General features: G+C 39.4%; 1 protein-coding gene across 5 annotated transcripts in view; it reads right to left on the bottom strand.

Annotated features, from left to right (window-relative positions):
- Positions 1–25,796, bottom strand: part of CREB5 (cAMP responsive element binding protein 5) — a 252,943-nt gene that overhangs the window by 169,275 nt on the left and 57,872 nt on the right. For all 5 annotated transcript variants that reach the window (XM_079301076.1, XM_079301075.1, XM_079301078.1 and 2 more), the window contains one exon: positions 595–767. In XM_079301076.1, the coding sequence (XP_079157202.1) occupies positions 595–767 (173 nt within the window). The remainder of the gene's footprint in view (positions 1–594; positions 768–25,796) is intronic.

Consider the following 25,796-nt stretch of genomic DNA (forward strand, 5'->3'; position numbering starts at 1 on the left):
AGCACTCAATTAGCATTCAAGCCAATACAATAAGCATCCATACTGCCAATTTATGGTAATAAATATGGATCCATTGTCACAAATTGAGCAGCCGTTCATACTCTGCCAAACTCTGTTTATCTTGATGGTCTTTTTGTCTTTCAGCATTCTTCATTTAAACAGAGAACATAGGAAATAGCTCAACACCATAGAAAACCCAGAATTCCCATTGAAGGAAGTTCAAGCATCAGCTACACAAACACTTTGTTCTTCTTCCCAGAGCAGTTGTAGAAAAAACATGCAGTAGGATCATAACAAAATTTTAAAAACTGGATGCAGAAAGCAGGACCTTCCAGTAACTACAGCATTCTGTCCTTTTTAAACCAGGGTGCCACATCTGGAGTAACCTTTGGCCATTCCCCACATCTAAAAGAGATGCTGCAGAGCTCCTTGCTCATCCTGGCAGGGTCAAGTGCCGACTCTGTAACCTTAAAAACCACTAGAACAACATCTGGTCCTGCATGCAGCTGGACATTAAGAACCATGAGGACCACATCTGGTCCTATGGGCAGGAGCCAGAGAACCAGAGAAATGAGAAAATGGGAAGGGACTCACCCAATCTGCCGATTTGTGGAAGGTGCTTGTGTAATGACAGAGCTGGACTGTGGAGATGGCATGGCTTGCTGAATCACAACACTGGTGTCGTGGTTTGGCATCCTTGTGTTTGTCAGCTGGTGGGATCCAGGTCCTGCCATTGCTCCTCCAACTGTGTTATGCATGGAGATATTCTGTGAAAAGAAGGGAAATGAGAGATGGTGGAAGAAAATGAAAATAAATAAATAAATAAATAAATATCCTATCCTGATTTTCTGTTCAACAGGAACTCTATTAGAAATCTGGAAGTATCAACAACATGAAAAGTTACAGGCTCCTGGTAAATCCCAAGTCAATAGATCTTGTTATAACCAACAACAATAAAGAAATGAAAAATAAATATTTACTTTCACTGGGCAATATAAACAGGAAAATACCCAGGTTGATTAATCACACTTCTGTTGTTCTGTCTTGTGAGTTATAATAGGGATATTTAGCACATATTTCTCCTAACTGAACATGATATGAGCACAGGACATCTTGATTTACTGCATGGGCTGTCTGCTGTGTACTTAGACTGACAAGCAAATCAAGTTTTACAGTCCCAAAGTAACAAACAGTACATGGCACATCATGAAACAGCCATTTCTATTAGCCTCTATAGATTTTGTAGAGCAAAAATATCCCAGAGGCTTAGAATAACACTGTATTTCACCACTATAACCTTTGCTTCAGGTAACTCAGAGCTCTTAAAAAGTTCTTAAAACAAAAAAGAGAAGTACACAGATAACTCATATCCACTGAGCAAACAACCAGCTAGAGACCAGGATACTGCTAAGGAAGGAACCATGGAATAAAAGTTCTCTCCTGTTATGCCTGTACACACAACACATGCTGCTGCTAAACCGCAGGGTTTGACTTGGCCCGTCTTTAAAAATAAACAAAACTCTCAAGCCAGACATAAGCCACAATGTATGCATATGAAAAGTATGGCAGCCTTGAGAGCATTATTTTTCCTATCAGGCATCAAGTAGGAATTGTTAGCAGCAAGATGAAAAGAAACTTTCCATTTTCACCTTGTGCTAGACTGAGGAAAATGGGGCCAAAAACCCCTTATGCACACACTGCTACTAAGACTCACACAAAGCACCTTCCTTACCCCTGCAATACTCTGGGTTAAAAAACAAAGCTCTATTTCATTCAAAATTCCAATTTATGAGTTAATTTGTCTAGGAAACATACACACCACCACAAAATATTGATAGATAAGGCTGGTGACAAAGGAAAGTCAGAGCTCTGATCAAAGGTGGGAAACAGAGGAGGCATACAACACATTGAATCACAGATCTAAAGAAAGATTTTATTATGAGCTAAATAAAGAGCAACCCCTCATGGAAAAAAAGAGAGCAAATAATTAGAGGACCCCAGCTGAAGGCATTAGCTGTTATCCCCCTATCTCCCAATTTATATATTTCATGTGATTTCCCAGAACAGTGTGGACACAAGGATCTCTATTTCTTTCCAGGAGTTGTTCCAGACTCCATCAGCACATAAAGAGGCAGAGGTGCTGCCTCTAGTTGAATGGTTACACCACCTCATCTGGAATGAAGAGGACCCAACTTTGAGTTCCCCTTCCAGTAAATAATCTACACATTATGAATCAGGTCTAGAAGCTCCTTATTCACATGGCTTAAGAACCATGAATTGCAAGAGGAAACCAAACCAAGGACCTTAATTGCAATATTTCTTAGTACAGTAGTATGCCATGGCCATCAGGCATTAACCTTAGATATATAAAAACTTCTCTAAAAGAAGTTCTCCCTCACCTATAACATTCCTATTGAAATGCAACTTCTTCAACAGATTACTGGTTTCTGATGAAAACCCTGCTCAGTTATAAAAAGATATATATACAGCCAAATCTAGCTCAGGATTCAAACCTGCTTGTTTGATCATGGCCAGATTTTGCAATGTAGATCCAATAACTATTCATGTACAGTCAATATTTTAATGCTATTACTTCCTAAAGTGATCTCTAAAGGAAACATGTATGTTGCCATGAGTCTGCAAGGCCTGGGAATGGAAATCCATCACAAGCCTTAGACAAGTGGTACTCTGGCACTTGCCCAGAGTTTTACTGGACTTTGTTGTACCATGGCTGGGCAGAACTTAAAGATTAGATATCAGATTCCTGTGCTCCCAAATTAAGTATTTCCTTTCCCTTTCCCTTCTCTTTCAATTTTGTCCTATAATTACTGAGCTCCCTGAGGTACAAACAGATGAATTATGATGGACATGGAAAATTTTGTTTGCCCATAAGACATTGTAGTTGTTATCTTACGTGCATAAACTTACAACACTGTTTCTAAGTTTTAACAATTTCCAGTAAGCTACATCTTCTCAAGAAGTAGGTTGAGTGTGTGATGCATGGGAAGTAAAAGCAGAGTGAAAACCTGTCAGTGCTGTCAGATGTCCATTCTTCTCAGTAATGTGAGCACTGCTGTTGGGCAAGCATATACCAGGCTGCCAAGCAAAAGCCTAAAGTTTCCCAACAAAACATCAAACTCAGCATGACTCTGGCATTCATAAGAAAAGGATTTGGCAATCTCAGAATAATTTACATCAGTGAGATGCTCGTGAATCACCAGAAAAGTCCAAGCAGTTCATCCTTCAAGAACAATAAGTACTCTTTAGGAGGCGGCAGAAGGCAATGCACTGTAGATCTGACACTGAGTAGATTTGCTGTGTTGAGCTCTGCATCTGGTTCTGAATGGATCTAGATAGGATATTAACAAGCTCCTTGTGGAATTGACTTAGGGCTCCTACAGAAAGAGAAAAAATTCAGCAACATTGGCTGAAACTATACCTCTCCTTTATATATTGGATTGTTTGGTTAGGTTAGCTCTACTTTTAAGGAGTTTTTCATGCTCTTCTACCAGACATCCATGGATAACATCTCCTTTGACTCCCCTTATCATTATTCTCCAGCTCTTAAGCCAGTGGTAAAGATTATTTGATACCAGGTGTGGAGCTCCCAGCATTCCAACTCAGAGAAGTCTACAGGAGCAATGACACAGACAGAACTCTCCCTCTGCTTTCAACAATCCCAAGACCAACCCATACTCTGAGTATGCACACACACACACACACACACGCAGAGTTCTTTCAGGTATCTTTTCTACTGTTGTTAAACATTAGAAGAGAGCTTATCATTATTATCTATTTTATTAAACTGAACCTAAGTGTTCACACAGGGAACATCCTGACACATCAGGAGCTGCAGAGACACAAAAGGCATGCTCTTAAGATTAATTTTGTCAATCTTAATTAGGATCCAATATATGAAGAGGAATTTATGTCCTTTAGGACTAAGTTTCACCCTCACTGAAGTTCCTGGTCACTCCCACAGAAGCAGAAACTAGGACTATAAGACTGGAGAGCCTTTATACAAATGATCCCCTCACCCATATGCTCATGCAGTACTCTCCATCAGTATTTAACATCCAAACAAATAAACCAAAAAGCAACAAACCATACCCACAAACTGCTTTTAAATCAACACGCTCATCCTCAACCTTTCCAGCTGCCAGAGGAAAGCACACAGACCATCATCATTTTAACTTCTCCCCAGTTACACTTCATGGCCCATTTTAACTTCAGACTTTGAAGAAAACATTGGAGCATTTTTCTCCCTCGTGCAACCATTTAAGTTTGGATAGACAACACACTTCTTTTTTCTAAAGGCTAAAAACTTCTTGAAGTCATGCTTCCATGTTCTGGTGGAGAGGATTACACATCACACCACAACAACACACACCCTGTTGGCAAGCACAGCAGAGAAATGACAGCTATGCAGACACAGGCAAAATACACCCAGGCACTCACCAATTCCCCTAAACCCTGGTTCTTGTAGAGAAACACCCACCCATTTCACACAGCACCACCCCAACTCAACCACCATCGACTGAACTCAAGGCATGGAGACAACTGATCCATCCTTTACCATCTACTGTAATATTTCAAGTTTCAGAGTTTGCTTGTTGTTTTAAATTCTAAGATCTAGTTTCTGAAGCAAAGTCTGTTTTTGTTTTCCTACTATTATTTTTTAACTGTGAGGCTTACCAAAAATTGCAAACACCAGTTTTACACGAACTGCAAACTATTCAGGATTGTTCTATGTAAGCTTTTAGATCAATAGAGCTGTAATCTACAAACAATTGTACATAAAGATATTTTAAAGGCTATTATATAAATTCTCAAGTCATAAGGTATTTTCCATTCAAAACTGAACTAAAAATGCAGTTAGTTTAAACACAAACAAAACTGCTTTTTGCACTTTTGTTTTATGCAAGATATCATGTATCTATATTTTCCTGCACAGTAACTTAAATTATTTTCACATAGTTCAAGAAAAGAGCATCAACTTAAAAAAATTATAGAGAGAAATCAATATACAACAGTACTAGAATTTATTCAACCTCTCCTCTCAATGAAGGTGTTTTAACAAGGACAAATATTCTAAGACAATACACATTTAAATAGCAGCTTCATTTGCACTTTTAAGAAGTGCACAGTCATATCTTGCCTGATTACTGAGATCCTAACTTCACAATATATAAAAGACATATGAGTGGAAGCCTCCAGTGACACACACACACTCACTGCCCGTACTGCTTACACAGCCAAATAACTTGCCAGCTTAAAAACCTGGAAGATATTGTTGCAAAGAAAATTAGACATTAAATGTGGCAAATAATGGCAGGCTTCAAAATTATTTTAACCATATATAATCTCCAACAAAATTAGTGAGTCTCTATGAATTCGCTCCTGACAGAAGAAAAATATCATTTCAAAAGTTAAGAAATCTCCCCAGAATCAGCACCAATTCATTTATTTTCTCATAATTCAGATCAATGTGGAAGGAAAACACCCTCACACCAGCCCATCACAACTGTTTCATCTGTAACTTGCATGCAAAATCTAAACTCCTATAAGCACAGAACTAAGCTTGCTGCCCACTCAAGGCCAGTAAACACAGATGAGGAACCAGCGAAGAAACCAGAGATAAAAAATGAATTATATTACAAATGCAACTGAAGATTTATAGGAAAAACAAAATCTACTATCAAGATTTAAATTTTAAAAAATAAAAAGGAAAAAGTTCCATTATTGAAGAGATGGGTGAGTGTAAACTTGAAATACAATACCTTTTCCTCTTTTTTTTAAACTGTAACATCTGTAGAGCTTTGAATGAGTAAAAGCACTAAAGCAGAAAAAAAAGGACACAGAGAGAAACTGCTGGAAAATGCTGTGTAGTAACATTAAGCATAAGGACAAAGCACTATGAAGATCTTATTGCAGACCTCTAAAATCCATTTAACTCCCCTACTTAGCAAGAGGTATGAAGTCACTGAGTGAGGCTGACACATAAAAATACAGAACTCATGCCAAAGGATCTATTCCTCAAAACATTTCAAAGAAAGGCAAATGCTCACTTAACAGTTACCTGATAAAAATGGCACATTACAAGAAACAGCAGGCATGATATATTCCAGAATGGGGAACGACTCTTCCCTGCCCTCAGGGCCCCCATCCAAAATCTCCCCCTAAAGTGGACCCAGCCAGCTACCCCACACAGGAGACTGAAAGGCCAGGGCCAGTATGGGTATATCTGACTTCTTGAACCCCAGGCACGGCTGCTCAGTCAAATGTTATCAACCTGATCTCCAAAGGGGTAGAAATGTAAAGAAAAATTAAACTCCTTACTCAAGAATGACAAGTAATGATAGGCAGATGGGGAAAGAAGGGAAACATTGCTCTCACTTGAAATCATAAAGCTTTGAATCTGTACTTATCAGTCTCAGCCACTGGTTTCCAATTTTTTGGATCACAGACCTCTGTCAACCCTCTGAATTTCACACAGAACACTCTGTGCTCTTATCATAAATTGTGTAATTAAGGCAAGATGGTTGCACAGACCAGATGCAGATGACTTACCACAGCTCTGTGACCACCAGCAGCTCAGACCAGAGTTAACTGCCACCCAAATACGGCTGGGTGACTAGAATTATTGACAGAATTATTGACAGAAAATATAACATTTCCAAAGGTGTCTATGAACTTCAGTAACCCTTGTCCTTTTTTTCAAAATGTCTTCAGTTTTCAGGGCCTTAGACAATTACTGTTAATTAATAGATCAGACTTGCATACTGGGGCTGGCAGGAGCTTTGCAAAATTTTATCCTAAATATCTTTGTTGGAACGTGAAGGGAAACTTCCTAGTTGTTTTAAGTTAGGAAGGATTATGCTTAAACATAGACATGCTGGCTGCTCCTCAAGAGGTACCAAGCAAAATAAAATTTTTAAAAAAACATAAATAATCTTTTTATCCTTTTTTCTTTCAATAGCTGTTTGTATGTTATCAGAAAGTCTTTCTGAGCCAGACTGAGTGATGCAAACCTCATCTGCTAATCTACACAGTGCTGCTAAGCAGCGTGGCACAGGACAGACATACGACGTGCTAAGCCAGGTCTAAGCCATCTCAAGGCTCTAGCAGTCACCACTGTAACTCAAAGTCCAAAGGGCCCATTTAAGCACCACTAATCCTCTTAAGGCTGCTGCCTGAGGGTGCCAGCCCTGCTAAAAATCTCTGTAATGCTGCTCGTGCTGCAGGCCAGCCTCTGGCTGAGCCTCTGCCCCTCAGGCACCCAGGGAGCACCTTCACCTCCTCTGGTCCATTCCTTGCACCTTCAATGCCAGGAACTTCTTCCATGGGCAAGAGAAGCCTCCCTGCCTGTCCTCCACTTTGGCTACTGGTTTAAGCAAGTGCTCTGACTCCTCTGATACTATGAACAAAATGCAGGATACTTGAAATTTTTGGTCTTTTATCTTAATTTTTTTTTGACATGATCTAATTACAGTCATTCAGTGGTGCCCTCTAATTATCAGTAGAAATGAATACTGAAAGATGACCCTTGTCTTCCACAATTCCCTCCCCTCTTCCCCCACTACCCTTCTCGTGCCCTTTACAGCATATCTGTCCAGACTGTGCTTGTAACACATGAAGCCTTCTTTACACACACAGTAATACATGGTATATACCAGAGGTACCCATGATAAACGATTTACTAAAGCAAAGGGGGAAAAAAGTTATGAGAAGGAACATATTTTAAAGGAGAAGGAAACTTTGGAAGGTTGGTCTCACCAGAGTTAGAAAGGAAATAGCTTCTCTATGGGAAAAGATGACATCAGATTGCATGCTTATGTCTTGAAGTTTCCTACAGATATTTCCCATTTTTCCTCAGGGTTGTTTGTTTCATGCCCAATTACTTGTCCAAGATAGCCACTAAAGCAATATAGCACAATGAGCTTCTTCTGTTCAACTAAACATCTGTAATACTAAGGGTGCAAAGTCCAGTTTGGGTCACTCAGGGTGTTTTCTACTGCTAACACCATATTAACTCCTGCTAATTGGGAGGCTAAAAAATAGGGGGAGCACAACTGGCTGACTGGCTCTACCAAGTTCTCTCATTTTTTATTCAAAAGCCATAAACTGACTATTTCGTTTCTTCTAAGTTGCCTATTGTGACATTTATAAACAGGAACCTGGCAGCATGTCAATGGTGCAAACTGATTTCCTTTTCTAAATACAATTTTAAAAAGCAAATAAACAAGGTTATGCCTGCTAATGAAACATTATATGCCATGCTGGAGCTAGTTTTTCTCAAATGTATTCTCTAGAGCAGATGGAACACCAATAAACACAAAACAACAAACCCTTTTATAAAAAGCATGTTTATAAGAAAATACATTCTCCATAGAACTTTGTCTAAGGCAAAGCTGGCTTATATCTGTAATGTTATCTCAGGGACAGAATTATGGTCCCATTAGATTGCTGTAAACAAGGGAGCTTGCCATGCATTTCAACTGGAGAAGAGCTGGTAAGAAACATGAAAAGAAGAAAAGAAAGTTGCCACAACTTACTAGGTGTAATTGCTAAAGACCTTAGTTGAAATCCAGGCCTTATTGTGCTTAAACCTGTATAGACACATTGATGGGCAACACTTGCCCACAAGGCTCAGAGTCCAGAGACAAAACAAGGAAAGAGGAAAGAAGAAAAAGGGGGTGATTTGTTCAGCCAAATATCAGGACTCAATACAAGGGCTCTTTTCACCCAGTCCAGTGCCTTGTCCTTTACTTTGCACTGTTTCCTTGCATCTAGTACTTATCAATGAATTGAGAAGACCAGAAAAGCTTAAATAAATAGATAAAAATTGAAAGAAACAGAAATACACACTCTGCTTAAGTTTTGTTCCAGCACTATCATTTAATTTCTGTAAACCAGACAGAGTGCACATACAAAGTGGGTAGTCAAAGAACTTTCTCAAAGTAGGTGCATGTCAACTTTTGCAGGACAAGCAATTAGACATCCAAAAGCAGCTGCCAGATCTGGAGGCCAGTCAGAGGGTAGTTTCAAACCTGGCTTTCCTTTCTTTATTGAAGGGAGTTTTGTTTTTATGCATGGTGAAACAGAAAGCTGGGAGGGGGAGTGCAACACTCCTCCAGGAATTGCTTTAAACAAGCCTTTGATACTGCTAACTGAAGGCACTAGGCTTTTCAACATTATGCAAACCATTTATAATCTGTTAATAGCAAATTCACAGAGACAGCACTTTGGCATCTAAATTTGTTGCATTTTATTTAAAGCTTCTTTGAAATTCTCATCATTGATTTCACTGGCATAAGTTATTGGCATCATGCATGAGTTACAGCCCTGGCTGTTGACTGCACTCAATGACCAGAACATTTTTTAGACAGAGCAGTTGGTAAAGAGAACGAAGATGATACCAACAAAACAGCCAGTGATTTTCCATTCAGGCAGTTTCAAGCAGAAAACCAGCGGGCTTATCTCTTCTGCTAAGAAGTCAAGTGGAAATGCTGCTACCCTGGTAATAAAATGCATCTCCTAAATATTCTGTTACCCCCAACCCACTGTGGCAGCCACTGTGTTGGACCAGACAGACTAGCACTGCATGGGGACTCAAACAAAAGGCTGGGAAAGGCCCAGGAGTGAAGGCTGATGGTGATCTCAGAAAGACCCAGACAAACCATTTGCAACATAACAAGAGGTCGTAGGTTTAACCAGTGAAGTGGGTTTTCAAGTGAACTGGTAGGAAAATCATTTTGATCGGTGAAAATCATAAAAGGAACACTGAGACAAGAAGTCAGGATCAAGTGAATTCACCAGGCCTCCTGGGAACTAATCACAAAGGCAATCATGCAGTTTTGCAGGATCCACAATAACTTCGGTTGATTTTAGGGTGATGCTTTGGGAGAGGAGAGCTAGTTTAGTTTAGATCTTGAAGTGAAAGAACTTAAATAAAATTAGGTACATAATTTGGAAGCATTCAGAAAAAAAACTAATAATTTTTGTAGCCATAAGAGGTTAGAAAGTTTAAAAGGGCAAAGAGATTGTCTACACTGAAGACAAGAAAGTTAAATAAACTTCTAGCTAAAGGAAGTTCACTTCTACTGAGTGCAGCAAGGGCTACAGGCAAACAGAGATTATAAGAAAGTGTCCTCTGAATCCTCAAAGCTGGTAAGCAGTCTGGTTAAGGAGAAGCAGCTCTTGTCCACCTCTGTCTTGGTTTCAGCAAGTCATAGGCAGAAAAGAAAAAAGTAAGACTAGGAGGATAAACATGCTTGGAAGAAAGATAAACTGATAGTGACCTTTCTGCAAGGAACAGAGTTGACTGTCCACTGATAAAGGCATGTGACTTGGTCTTAAACACAGATGGAGATCTCTGAAGAACAGCTATTGTTAAGGGGAAAAAAAACCAAGAAAGCAAGCAGGTATGGAGCTTGGACATACAACTTGCCAGGATGGGGACAGTGGAAAGATCAGAAATACAACTCCTTGGACAGAACAAACATGTTCTGCAGGTCAGGTAGACTGGGAACTGCACAGCCCTCCTTTTCCTCACTCTCCTACAGATTTACTGCATGATTCTGGTGAAATTACTTCACATTATTCTGCCTTACATAGACAAGAGGACAAAGACCTTCAACAGCTACAGAGTGCTTGGAAGTACAAGAAGAGAAAATAGCTTTTAGAGACAACACAGTATACCTAGGAAGGCAATGTAACACAGCAGTGAGAGGGCAGAAGAGAGTATTTTGTAAGAGAACTCCACAGGACTTTAGAGTAGCACGAAAATGACAAGAAATTATAATCAAGTTACTTTAACAAATACAGCAAATAGCTACATAAATACCCTTAGAAGAATTGCAAGACAAAAGAACTGTTATTTGGTAGCTGTAAACATGAGAGCAAGACAAATAAATCAGTAAAAGAGAATAATGATTTCATACTCAAGTCCAGAAAGGCCAGACAGCATTGCAGGATCTATTCCTCAGAAGAGGGGAGCTCATTGTCTGCAGAAAATTGTATCAAATTAAAGGATTCCTGGCTGTGCATCCAAATATGGGCACTAAAAATTGCAAGCCATTTCAGAAGAGTCAGGCTAAAAATCTTACTGAGGTTATATGGTGGTGGTGGTGATGGGGGAGTGAATCCTCAGTTGTTAAAGCAGGATATGTTTGGCTTGACTTCTTTACTGACTGGAGGAAATGGAGAGAAAAACAAAGAAGCTGCACTATATTTGATAATGCTACCAGACAATCATCCAGATGTACACACTTCCAGTCACACTAATTAAATGTGGTGTGGAGCCATCCTGGGGAAATTACATGCCATTCCTTTAGAGTACCACATGCTTCTGAAATGTCTTGGTGGAATTCTCACTGCATCTGAGGAGCCATAGTGCTCCTTTTCCTAAGTAAAAAATGATTGATCCTCCTGTATAATTGCTCCTGCTGGTGTGACCAGCCAGATAGATAACTCCTTCAAGGAGGCAAAACATAATTCAGGCAGGAGTTTCAGCTAAGCCATGAATGAAACAGGGAAGGCAGGCATCCTTGAGCAACAACCCAGCTGCACTTGGAGAACTGTTAATTCTGAGAGCTCTCCTCCACACAGCAGCTTTTGCATAAAAAGTGGCTGTCAGTGGGATGTCTACAGCCCAAGCAATGTGAAACCTGGAAGTGGAAGAACAGAAAAGAGGGTCAGGAGTACCAGCCTGGCAAAAGTAGCACAATGATCCTGTTCTCAAGAGAAGCTAGGTCTGGGCTATCAGCATTTAAAAAGAACAATATTACCCTTCAACCTTAAACACTGCTCATTTTAAACCAACCTAACTTATAGTGTTAATACAAAAAATAGCTACTGTGGGGTCCAGGAAATGCTATCTGGTTTTTCTTCATCACCAGAAGACAACAGAATGGATTGTTGATCCATTGGATCCCACTGTCTAAGCAAAAGGAAAGAGGTTTTCAGTAAGATAGTGCTCAGGAGGTGATTGTTTGTATGTTTCAGCTTATTTGTCATCTGTCTAGGAAAATTACAGTGGCAATGCCTTGACACAGACAGTATTAAATATCACAATCTTCACCATTCCTGCTAATTATATGAGAAAAGGCAATGTGACTCCTGTACGATATTCAAAAAGCCATTTCCCAAATATTTCATAACTGAATGCTTGAACTCATGTCAAATGCTTGCTACAAATTTTTATTTTTGAGAACAAAGGCTGAAAAGCCAGAGCTATTTGTGACTCAGTGGAAGGTCTCCTCCAAAACACATCATCTCACATTTCTGACCTACAACTGTGAAAAGGTTTGCAGAGTTGAGTCCAGAGAGTCTGGATTGCTAGAAATGGCCCAGAATTTTGCCCAGAGTTTTCATTTTCAAAGAATGAAAAAAGAAAGCTGATAAGTTTTTCCGGATTTACTAACTGTGTCCCATGTAATAAGACCAGATATTTTAATTCTCTGGACAAGATTTATTAGGTATTGGCAGGGATGCATATGGAAGTTTAGCATCCAGAGAAAATCTATTCAACAGAGAGAGAAAAGTAAACTCAGTGAGGTTCAAAGCAAAAACAAAAAGAATGAAGATTTGTGTGATAGTATAGAACATACTTTGTTGTTCTATTAGATTTTTTGCTTTAAGGCAGAAATATGATAGTCTGAATTTTAATAAGATATGGTAAAGTCTGTGATGTAGGGAGTTCAAAATGATTATTCTTCCTTCAAAAAGGACAGACAATGTACTACCCTACAATACTTGGTCTGTCTCTTCTTACAGTAAACATTGCTAATGCTCCTGGAGAGGGGCTGACCTTGCCAGCCAATTACATTATGCTAATTTGTCTGTTACTATAACTCCTACAGAGGCATTCACAGCTCAAAGCAGGACAGAGATTTATATTGTCTCTTCCAAGCTGCAGCCTGTAGACCTTAATCTCTCTCCCTCCTTCCAGTTACAACTCCACATGGCAATATCTACATGCAGTGCCACTGCACATTGAAAGAGACAGTTATTGCCAGCTTTATTCAACTTAGAAGACAAGCCATGGTCCAACTTTGCCCTTTTAATAAGTGTCACTCTATCACAGAAAGCATATGCTTGGTAACAACTGTTTTCCTAAGAAAACATATGGTTTCTCATATGCTTTTGAAAACACCACAGGAATGCATTTGCTTGCTAGATGCTAGGGCTGTGTCTCTACATCCAGCAACAAATTCATTAAAGGGAGCTGAATGCTTTCTATGTTATACTCATGTATTGTAAAGATACCTGTTGTTTTAAAGCAGAAAAAAAAAAAATCCAGCTGAAAAGATTTAATGTAAAAATAAAACTCATAATTTATAAGTTATGTGCATTACAGTATTATTTGAAGATGGGATCCAAACACTGATCTTCTGCTGACACATAGCAAATAGCATGCTTTATGCAAGCCCTTTATAGTCCATGTTCCTTCATGAAAAAAAATGCTGGTGAGACCTGCCTCTTCTGACTGCTGGAAAGCTCAGAAGCTTCCCCAGCATCTTTCAGTTGAGATATGATAAACAGAGTATCAAAAGCAATTGAGTCACAGCAGCTTATAACAATTTACTGTCCTTCAAGTAAACCACAGTATTGACCTTTACATGCTTATTTCCGTCCCTTCAAAATATTTAGGGCAAGCTAAGAGCAGCCACACAGCCAGTTGCATGTCAGAGGAGGTAGAAAGTAGTGATTTGTTGGGCTACTTTAACTCAGATGTGCTCAGCCTAGGGCCAGGCTAAACTGAAAGCTAAATATTTGGGTAAATAAGGGTTGTGGTTTTGAAACCTATTTCAACATCAGCTGACACAGAAACTGACATAAATACGCAGAAAGCTTTCCAAGTGTTAGAAAGACAGGGAAGTTACAGATTGGCAGGAAAACAAGAAAAATGCAAAAACATGGCTTATGACAAGGTCTTACAGAAATTTCCCTTTGGCACTGAAAATAATTCTACTGGAATATTTGTAGAAAAGAAAGAAAAAAAATCTATTCAAATTAGTTTATGCTGTAACACCTACAAAATGAAGAAAACCATCCAACATTACTGCCAGACCTTCTGAACACACCAGTATCTAGGTGGTACTCCAGTACTTCTCATGAAACTTTAAAAATTTAACACCTGTCTCTTGATGGTGGTTAAACACAGGGTCACACTGAAAAATCCCCCATCAAACTGAAATGTTAATGTTTTATTACCTATTAACAGTGAGGGGCACACAGAAGTCCATACAAATCTGTATCACAGAAATTTACAATTTCCAGCAGATCAGGTTGCAGCTGGCTTTGGAGAAGGTGCTCGGGCACACGATGCAAAGAGGTCAGGAAAGCAAATGGATGGCAAGAACTGGTGAAACTCCTGTGACAGCTTGAGGTGTGGCTCTCAGGCATGTGGTGGGCCCCTTTCCATGGGCTGTGATTCCCTCCTCACAGGCTGTGAAAGGTGACACTTGCCTGGTGGGCACACAGGTCACTGTGAGCATCAGCACTTTGCAAACCACTGGCAGATGTGCAGTAAACCCACAGTGACCTTCCTTTTGAAAGCAAGCAGCAACCAAAGACTTATTAATGTGCCCTGGGCATGGGAGAGGGAAGAAAACAGGTTGATTTCTTGTGCAACTGTTTCAACCAGCTAAAAACTAATGCATCAGGGACAAAAATAAAAAGCCCTCAGAGGAAACTAATACAGGATGTTTCACTGGAAACACAATGGTCTTAAAATTATACAAGTCAAAGGAATAGAAATACACCCTCACCTGTTTTGTAGTTATCAAATAGAGGTATAACCTTGTTCATCTGGTTAGACACTACAAGGAAATTGTGAAACCAACTTACAATAATACCTTCTTAATAGTGCCCAGGGTTCTCAGTCCCAGAAGGTAACTGAGAATGTCTTTTACCCAAGGTGACTCTTAAAAGCTCAAATGAACAGGAAGGTCAAAAAGCCAAGAGTTTATGTCATTGAGACAAAGTTTTTTGTGTTGCACTGGTCGTATCTGCAACAGAACAATTAAAAATCCACCATGAAATCGTATTTGCTTCTTTTTCTGTTCACATATTCAGAAGGAAGGAAGGGGGAAAAAATAAAACCAGGTATAGGCTGTCATTCAGAGGTTTCTAATCCTGACAAAACAATACAGTAACATGCTCCTGTTAGACCTCAATTTGCTATCCATAACTCCAGTTCTTCACCAGAAAAAGAAAGAAGTTGATTTACAAATGCATGTCAAATCTTTCTAAATGTATCCAATATCTTTGTGTAAAAACAGGTACTTTCAAAAAGCACAATGGAGTGAAAAAACTTACATGTCCATACCATAAAAATGAAATTAACTGCTTGAGGTATCATTCATCACATACAAAATAAAAATTAATAAAAATATTTATAAAAATACATTGTTAACCTGCATTTCTCTTCAGAATAAGAACTGGCTTTCCCATGAAGCCAGTTAATTTGCTCATAATGATCAACACATGATAAATCTCTGAAGTCTCCAAAATTAAATTTTCTACTCATTTTCTAGCTGATGAACAAAAGGAAACTGCTCTTCCTGCATAATTAATTTAGCTTATATTCCTATCATGAACAGTCTATATGAGGCTGTATCTGTACCAGCTATGTGACAAATTCTCATCTATGACCTTGTTGTGCATGTAGAAGAAAAAATATTTTAAAAAACCATTGAAAATCACACTGCATATTCCAAAAACCTCAGCAAAAATGACCTCACACTAGAGGTGATCTAAAACTATTTTACATACAGATATCCATTGTATAAAGCAATGATTTCAAAAGATGTAGTAAAAAGAAGAACCCAATGTAAAAATGCATTGAAGTTTAGGCTTTCCAATCAGTTTACTGGGTTTACACCAGCAAAATTGGTCTCTTCATGAAATTTCAATAATTTCTCCATTGCAGGTGTAGCTTCTGATTATTTCTGTATCACCAATTACTGGCAGAAGCTTATCTGCTTGACAGAAGAAGCATTTAAAATTACTGAAGTACCACATTGCTTTACATCCCAGAAAGGGTGAGGGTGTCTAGCTGGCAGAGCTCCTGGAAGTGACAGGGATCCAATCCAGACAATGTCTGTACAGACAGCACTGCAGGTTCCTTGGTGGTTCAGCTCTTTCACACTGCATTAATACTCTTTTAATGCATCAACGCTGGAACAAGCAGAATTATTTTTTTATTTTCCTGGAAAACATGCTGTGGTATTAGGTTAGTAATTTAATCTTGTTGGCAATATAATAGTTATGGCATAATCCCTCATGTTATAAAAGTAATTGCCATAATCATAAACTACATTCAATTATTTCTTTTTCTACATTGCAGCTGCAGTGGTTTCCCACTCCCAACCTGCCATCCTGCTGCTGACAAGACAAGAAGGGGCAGAAAGCAGAGCTCACAAAACACTACTACATCCCATCCCCTTCCCTTGCCTAATAGCAAGTGACTCCCCATCCCAGTTAATAAAGAGCTCCTTGTCCCTCCATTATGCAGTGTAATCTTTAAAAGATTACATTCTCATTTGGGAATGAGCCAAGAGCCAGTGGGAAATTCTCTAGTAAATTGGATAGGGAGACAACAATATGAAGGGCAGCTGGAGGGAAGCACATTTTTTTCAGGGCATTCCTATTCCTGGGGCCCTCTGGCATTGTTAGAAGTCCTGGAGTCTCAGCGTTTTTCACTGCTCTGTTGTCAGGATAATGCTATTCAAGAAGAAGGGGATACAGATTAGCTGGTTTGAAGATGGAATGTGAGGAAACAAATATTGAAAAGTAGGAAGAAAAGAAGAAGAAAGCCCAATTTCTTTTAAGTCTTACCACTTTACACAAAAACAAGGGAAGAACATTTTGTTTTAAAACAATGTATGAAGTGTATCAACTGCAATGGCAAAAGATGTTTTTTTCCCTTACCCAGCTGTCAACAAGAAGGCAATTTGAGCACTCCATCACTAACAGCACATCAAGCATGACTTTGAAAGGAACATTTCCCTCACTGACTCTTTCCCCTTGCCTGCACCTTCCAACAGATGCATTTGCTCTGTGGAATCTACTTTGCACCCCACCCTACCTGTGATCCAGGATGGAGAACACCACAACAACACAGGGCAGGCAGCCCTGTCCCATTTATCCCTGCACATGGAGGAATGCAAGTGAATGAGAAAGGCAACTGCATCTTTTTTGTTATGGTTTTTCCTTTTTCTTCTGTTGTTTTTTGGGGTTTTTTTTAGAAGGTGGGGCTTGGCTGGATTGGTTTGATTTTGGGTGGGTTTTGGGTTGTTTGTTTTTATTTGGTTTGGGCATTTTAGTTTGGATTTTTTTTTACATATATACACACTTTCATTGTTCTTTTAAATATTTTCTCCGTAAATCACATAGATTTATGTATCCAGAAGACTGGATAGCTGACTGATATTTATTTGTTGAATGGTGGCATACATATATTATCATCTCAGTACTGCATTTAGTTAGAAAATACAGGGAAGGGAAGGGAAGGGAAGGGAAGGGAAGGGAAGGGAAGGGAAGGGAAGGGAAGGGAAGGGAAGGAAGGAAGGGAAGGAAGGGAAGGGAAGGGAAGGGAAGGGAAGGGAAGGAAGGGAAGGGAAGGGAAGGAAGGGAAGGGAGGGAAGGGAAGGGAAGGGAAGGGAAGGGAAGGGAAGGGAAGGGAAGGGAAGGGAAGGGAAGGGAAGGGAAGGGACGGGAAGGGAAGGGAAGGGAAGGGAAGGGAAGGGAAGGGAAGGGAAGGAAAAAGAGAAAGCTGTAATAAATGTCTTTTTTTCCAAGTAGTGGGCCTTTTCTATCACCCACAGAAAAATACGTTTTTAATCATAACATGAAATTATGATCATTATTCCCTTTTGTGTTACATAATTATTTATTAGGAAGAAGTAAAAAAATAGTTCTCACAGAAGGGTGTCACAAAAACTTGGTTTATCCTTAAATTTCTGTTTATCCAAGTACAACTTTCTTCATCTGCAGGAGTCAACTAACAATAGTTACCTTTTCTTTGTCCATGGGAGGCAGTAGTTAAAACACACTAAAATAGAGGATTGTTTGCAATTTAAAATCTTGGTGTTGGGAAGTCCTGATTCAGCAAACTATCTCCCTTCAGCAAACCCCTGCACACATGCTTGAAGTTAACCATATGTTTAAGAGCTATTGAAGTACATGGACTTTGGCCCCATTTCAGAAAATCAGTTATATACACATTTAACTGGCTGAGATGGATGAAGCAAAGAAAAGAAATTTGGATATAAGAGGTGCACCTGAAAAAGATTCCAGCCACTCAATAATCCACAAAATAAGAACTTATGTGCAGAGGTGTAACACACGTAATTGTTTTCCTGGTTTTCCTGAAACATATATGTTGGCATTTACATTTGCATGGGTTTACTGTACTGGAAAAAAATAGCATGAATGAGAAAGAACCATGGTTACTTGGTCATTACAGAACAGGCCTTACACAAATGTGTATTTCCCAAGGGATGTACACAGAGATCTCAGAGATAAAACAGGAGTATGATGAGAGAAAGAATATTTTAGGAAAGGCTATAAAGAAAGCAGAAACATGATGATCCAGATTGACTTTCCTTTCCACTTTTTCAGGGAAAAGCTATTCTAATACCCAACATCAACTTAGCACCTTCATGTCTCCTCTTCTCTTGTACAGCCACATCCCTTGACATCTCATTTCAATATTAAACTGAGAAAATAATTCCATTTCATTGGATTGGGGGTGGAAGGAACAGGATGGGCAAGGTGGGGAGAAAAAGCATACTTTACTTTTCACACTTCTCAATCACTGTTAAAAAGTACATCACAGGAAAAATTTGGTATCCCACTTCTTAAAAACGAAGACCTGTCTTTTTAATGGTCTGCTTCATATGAGTGCTGATTTTTCACTCTGTCTCACTTGAACAGCTTCATGATAGCCTCTCTCAGATTTCTTTATGTCTTAGTAATATTATTTTCCTTTTTCTTCAGTGTGAATTTTCCTTTCCATTTTCCCCACCAAGTCTGATCTGGGGTAGGAATACATCTTCTATATAAGTACAAAAGAAGGGCACTTTTCTTCCCTTTATTTCTTGCCTCCTTAGGCAACCCCTACTTTCTCATCTTCTTTCTCTCCCCTCTAGGACATCAGGGAGGACTCTTCCAACAAAAAGGACAGACTGGCAAGACATCTTATTTTTATTTCTTCTTTGATAGGAGAAGGAAAGGAAGGCTAGGACAAAAATAAGCTGCCAAATAGAATCCCAGACAGTCTGCAGATCAGACATCTTTCTCCATTTCTTCTCAGTGCTATGTCTCAGTGTTAGTGGCAAAATCTTCAGAGAACAAATTTCCAAATAAATAAAATAGCATAAAATCGAAAGAGGCATTAGTCATTTTCTGGAATTCCAAAGAAAGAAAAAAAAACTTTTCCAAGTTCACAGTGATTTTCTTACCCACATTAAGCATATTTTTCTATCAAGATTTCTCTTAATAATAGTATGCCACAAAGGATCATTAGGCAGGAAAAAAGGGTCAGTGCAAGGATAACAAAGATGAAAAGAAAACTGCTGAGAGTTCAGCTCTGCTGTTTATTTTGAGGCACACTTAAGATTCGAGTCAGAGAGTCCTAATTATATTCAAAGATTTAGTTCTCTAAAGAACATAAACAAAACTAGCAAGGGGTATCAGCCAGAATAAAGCTTTCTCCACAATCATAGAGTAAGGTCAGCTTTTGTTTGTTCTTTTATATGATAATCTCCACTCTTTTGTGTTGACATTTAAATGTTTTAAAATGGAGAAAATAAGTGTCTGAAAACTAATGGCCTGTTTCTGCGGGGGCAGCTCTTTTAGCATGCTCTCATATTTTCTAGCTTTTTTTTTTGGTTGTGCTTTCCTTATGAAGCATTTTAAAGCTTTGACACCTAATCTAGGTTAGCATGCTCTGGTTAGCAGCTTGTATCCATTGAAAAGAGAGGCAATAATCCATCTAGGTTTAGGGCTTTTTCATAGAACTGATGCAGAGCTGTGTCAATTTTAATGTCATGCTATGGAGAGTGCATGTAGCTCTCTCCACTTTAGAGGATTAAAAGTGACCTCTCTTACCAAAATCAATAAGGGCAGCTTGCTGTGACTAATAGGTTGTAGAAATTCAAAAGAGACGGTTTGTAACACTGAGTTCATTCTCCCCACCCAGCCCCAGACTGGCTGGCAGAGCTGCACTTTGACATGTACATTCACATGGCAACACGATGTCTTTTCCCTTCCCAGGGACCAGACTGAGCCACACACAGTTTACTCACATTTCAGGGAAGGAAAAAAAACCCCTGATATTTATTTCATAACCATGGACTTGGCAACTTTTTTGTCGAGAAGCATGTGAGAGAAAAAACAGAATAAGTTAATGAGTTAAACAGTTAATATGTATAATTTTTACCTCCCTAATATGATTGTCAAAAGGCCCTCTTTTTACATATCAACAACTACCCAGGTACTTCACATCACATCATGACCACAGTTGGTTTGTTTCTGGGCTCTGAGCAAGGCTTTTCTCCCTTCAGATCTTTGCCTAGTTGTAATAGGTTAAAAATTTAAATTCCATTAAAGTCAATGAAACTGCCCCAGAGATGTATGAGGCTATACATCCCACTCTGGCGCTCATTAACTGCCATCACATGTGGCCAGCTGTCCTGGCTTATTTCTTCTCTCTACCATCCCTTTCTTTACTCTGAAGTACATTTAAAAGTTACATTTGTGCACTACTGGAAGTGGGACATGCTACAGCATGCACACAAGTGCACACAAACTCATTTTACAAGTGAGTTTTCAGTTTTTCGGTTTCATGTTTTGTAAGCCTAAAGAACATTATAGCAACTCAGATGTGGATTTCCCACTTTATGGTGAAGATACCCTTGCTCTGCTGGGTGTCTCTGACTTCCAATTTATCCTGCTTGATGTACAAATTAAAAATCCTTACCCACAGTTCATAGCTTGTAGACATTTTCTCCACCTAACAATCACCATCATTGTCTTTATGCCAAAAAAACAAGACTTGCCTTGGGGGAGCAAGGGAGAAAAGAGGCTGAAGCTGTGGGAGGAACCCAACTGTAAAGGTTTAGGAGTCCCTAAGGAGGTTTATAAATAGTTGACTGCCATGTGCAAAATGTGAAAGAAACCCAGTCAGCAAAAGAGCTGTTGTTGTTTTGAAATCTTCTAACTACATCTATTTAGGCAGTAGACAGTGTTATAAATAAACAATAAATCAAGAAATTATTAGCATTTGAATTTTGGCAAGATAATAAAATGTGTAGGGGTATAATCAGCAAATAATAGGAAAGATCTGCAAGCAAACCCACCAATTAATGATAAATAGGACTTGGCTCTGGGTAACTTCACCAATGTGGATCTCATTAGATGGCTGTGGAATCTGTTCCTGCAGCAGCCCTCTCCGAGTGAGGGGAAGGTGAGGTAACCGAAATGTCAGCACACCCAACCCTCACGGTTCTTGGGCTCCAGGATTGCAACCATCTGGGCCAAAATGACAACCTTATGCTGCCATGGAGGCCATGCCATGGTGTCCCAGTCTTTAATAAACAGGTTTCCTTGCCTCAGCTTTTGTACAATTGCTCTGCAATCCCCTCTCAGCAAAGGAGACCAAAACCACTCAGTTTTGCTCTCTGGGGAGAAAGAATCCTTCCTTCTTATGTTCACCTTGCTTTATCAACAATACCACTTAAAGAAAGAAATGCCCCCAAGCAAGCAATATCACTTAAACAGATAAATAATTTGCACACCAGGCAAGGGGAAGGGAGAGGGGAAAGAGACCCTGCCTTATTAGACCAGAAACAGACACACCATGTTAATACGAAGGATCAGCATATGGTTCTAATAGGCTCTCTAAAATGATTTATCAGCTGTGATTAAGCCCTTGACCAGCTTGTCTATCTTCATAAATAAAGGAAAAGTGCACCTTGCTCTGAAGTGTATCAGCAGTATCTTATTACCCACCCAACCATAGAGACTGCAGCCCACTCTGGGGAGCAAAGAGCTCGTGTTTAATAGCAGAGCGTATGCGCTAAAGAGACTGCCAAGATTTAGGGGCTTTACCTAACAGATAGACTTATAAAAATGCCACTACAGGAAAGGTTTATTCCTTTTTCATGTGCCATCCAGTCCATGCTGCTGAAACCTGAACTGGTAACAAGGATGCTGTGCCATTAAAAACATTCCAAGGAAGACCAAGGCAAAAGGCACAACTTTGGCATGCTGCTGTGAAAAAAATGTTAGAATGAAATCAGATAGGCCTCCTTTTGTTGCGGGTAGCCAAAATACAGAAAACATAACAAACCTCCAAACATTACAAGAGGGTGACTCAGCTTCTTTGGGACAGAGACATTAAGAAGAAGAAGGAAAGTGGACTGTCCTGACTGAGCTCTGCAGGGTGATTCATCAGCTGGAATTCAGAAGAACAAGGAAGGGTGATGGTTAGGGAGGTTTAGCTGAATCAAAAACGTATGCCCTCAAGAATTGCCTTTCTGCATGATACAGGCACTTACTGCTGGAAAAACATTCAGGTCTTCTCTTTGAGTATGAGGATCTGAACCTATAAATCCTCTAAAAAGTCCATTCAAGATAAAATAAACCTGCTTGCCAGCAGAAGATAAGATGTTGTACCACCAGCAACAAGCCTAAATTAAAGCCTATTCTTGTGAACATTTCTGCAAGGTCAGGAGCAGTTTTATCTTGATAGTTTTCCTGTGCCATTATGCAGAAAGTGTCCCTTTTGTAACACAGTTCAGTGTGGCAGCTTCAAAACAGACTCATGAAGATGGGGACTGAAGCACCAACTGTGGAGCTGCCATCATATAAAATACAACAAACCACCACATCTTACCATGAAATCTATGAAGGCTAAGAAGTTAAAATTCAGCAAGTCTACCCATCTGGAGAGAGGAGGAGAGCATTCTTCCTGTCTTTAGCAACACTGAACAACAGCTGATAAATCTTTAGCACACATGGTCTGTGGGATGCCCTATGCTGAGACCAAGGAGATATGGAATCAATCCGAGGCTCTGCCACAGACTTCCTGTGCAATTTTCAGCCTGACACTTGAGCCCAGATCCTTTATGGTAGCTCTCTGATTTACTTCTGCTTTGTTTTAGTGAGAGCAAGGCACCAAGATGTCTTTGAGGGTGTCTATCAATGCTGCTAAAGAGATTTAGGAACCAAATGAGACAGAAAGATGCTCTCCTTGGCAGAATGGTGGAGAGCACCCTGAAATCCTCACTCCACATATGTGTTTGAGGATGCTTGCACCTTCACAGATATAGATGTTATATTTAGAAACTATTATACTGAAACCTTTGAATGTAGGATGATATTTTGAACTTTGAAATTTAAAGATTTGAGCTATCACCTTGACAGCAGCCTATCTGATTGATAAAGTAACAGCTTGTAAGTTATTACAATACATACAACAGTGGTACCCTGGCCCTCAAGCACTGCATTAACATAAACAATTTCTAGTCTTACTTTGTGTCTACTATGACATACTGAGTATATAAGATACTTAATCTCAGTGGGAAAATAAGAAATCAGAGGGCCCTTTGACTTAAAAAATATGGATGGTCTTACATCATGTTCAGACAAATGCAGGGAGAATGTACATATGTGCATTTATGATAGCATAATTTTTCTAAAATTCAGAATATTAAGTATTTAAACATGGGTCTTTCCTTCCATTGTACAGACTGTCAGACAATGAGCCAAAGGTGCTCCAGGAACAGGTTTATGAGTTTGGTTGTTATGGTTTGCATTATTTCACAAGTGAAATTCAGCCCTTTCAGAGCACTTGCCTCTGAAATGTCTACCAGCACACTGCACTTCTCCAGGACCCTACTGGGATTTCAGAGTACTTACAAGGAAAAACTAGGGCTAATTTGTCACCCATCAGCCAAGCCAACCACCAAAATGAACCCTTAATCCCTGCTCTTTCACCAAGGGAGTACATTCCCAGCATTACCACATAGCCTATTAGTATCACAATACAGGCCTCTAAAACCCAAACACTTATACATTGTGCTTTATCAACATATAAATACTTTTTCTTCTCATATAAGGGTACAGTATCACCCTTTCCTGGTTAAGGGCCCCATTTACTGCACTGCTAGTTTCAGCTGCTGTAATGTCAACTATTAAATAGAGTCTAAATCCCTCATGATTTTTCTGTATTACTTTTCAGAAGAGGGGAAAACCTACGGGCTAGATACACATTGTATGAAATCTAAACAAGGTGTGGAAATTAAGTTAATTTTTTCACCAAACTATACTGACTCTAGAGCAGATTCTACCATTTCCAGTTTGCTTTGAATTGCATCTCACAGGCTACAGTACCAATGATATTCAGCAAATATTTGCAAGAAATTTCTTCTGGAGGTCAGAGAGTCGCAGAGTTCAGCATGATGTAGTGATGTGCTATAAGTTGACAAGTGCATTTTATCTATTTTCTTATGCTGATACACAGAAATGTATATATACAAAGTAGAAGGAGATCCTAGAAGGTACAAACTAAATATATGTCTTTCAAACACATTAGGCTGTAGCATCATTCCTTGTTTAGCACAACTAAACTGGATACTCAGGCTTTTTATTCCTCCTGCAGATTGCAATTATTTAACTACTGAAGGCTTTGGTTTTGTTCTTATTTACTGGACTACTGCAATTTGCTGATGCTTTTTGAGCTGTGAGGTGCTCAAGAACAGGAATATTAGGCCACATAGAGGAACTAATGATCTTCTTGAACTGACACTGAAGAGCACACATTAAAACCAATCTGTAATTGAGAATAGCCATTTCCCTTCCTCCTTTGCATAGTTTACACATTATCTTGAAGCACTGAACACTGGTTAGAAGATTTCAAAGTTTCAGGTTAAGTCCTAGGAAGTGATTCATCCAAACCCTAGTGTACACAGAATGTGATTTTAAACATGCCCTCATGTTGAAAATATTCAGCTTGCTATTTGTAAATGATATATGATGCAATACTCTACTTGCTTCAATCAGCATATTTCCACTTTTTCTCATTTCACACAGGAAGGTCAGACTAGATGCATTTTAATGAAGTGAGTCCACTAAGTTATTCAGAAACAGACCCTGACTCTTCCCATCTCTGAAATTATCCCCTCAGCACCAGCTCAATGCTCAAAACAAGATGTGACAACAGGGCCTATCCAGTAGCAGCAAAGGTCATGTGTTTGCAATTACAACCCACTATAAATGCTTTGGGTACCCAATGATCCAAGCCCAAAAGGAGCAGCCAGTGGGCTAAGATGTGATCTGCCAGCACTACCTGCCTTGTGGAGATGGGCAGCAGGCTTTGTCTGGGTGTGAGCTGTCAATTGCTGTCAAGCTCCCAAAAACTTGAACATTTACAATTTTGTAAGCTGAAATATAGCATAGGTATGCTTTTACCTGTGCTAATTTTGGTGGTGAATTTGGGAGGTAGGATGCTTGTGTTGGGAAGAGTGCCATCAAGAGGATGGGAAAAGTCTCTTTCTCACTGCTTATCCATATGCTGACTGCTGATCTGTAGCATCCCTTGCATTTAGGGAGCAGTCCTTTCTCTAGGAGAGACTTCCAGCTAATATAGGATGCTATAAACAGCAGGGAGCCAAAAACCAACTGACAAACTCACTTCCTTTTCTTTTTCTCAGCTTCATTTTTCTCAGTTCAGGTCCTGGAGGTCATCATCATCATTATTGTTCCTTGAGTCCCTCAGTCCC

This window comes from Erithacus rubecula (genome assembly GCF_903797595.1).
Source record: "Erithacus rubecula genome assembly, chromosome: 3".
NCBI classification, from domain to species: Eukaryota; Metazoa; Chordata; class Aves; order Passeriformes; family Muscicapidae; genus Erithacus; species Erithacus rubecula.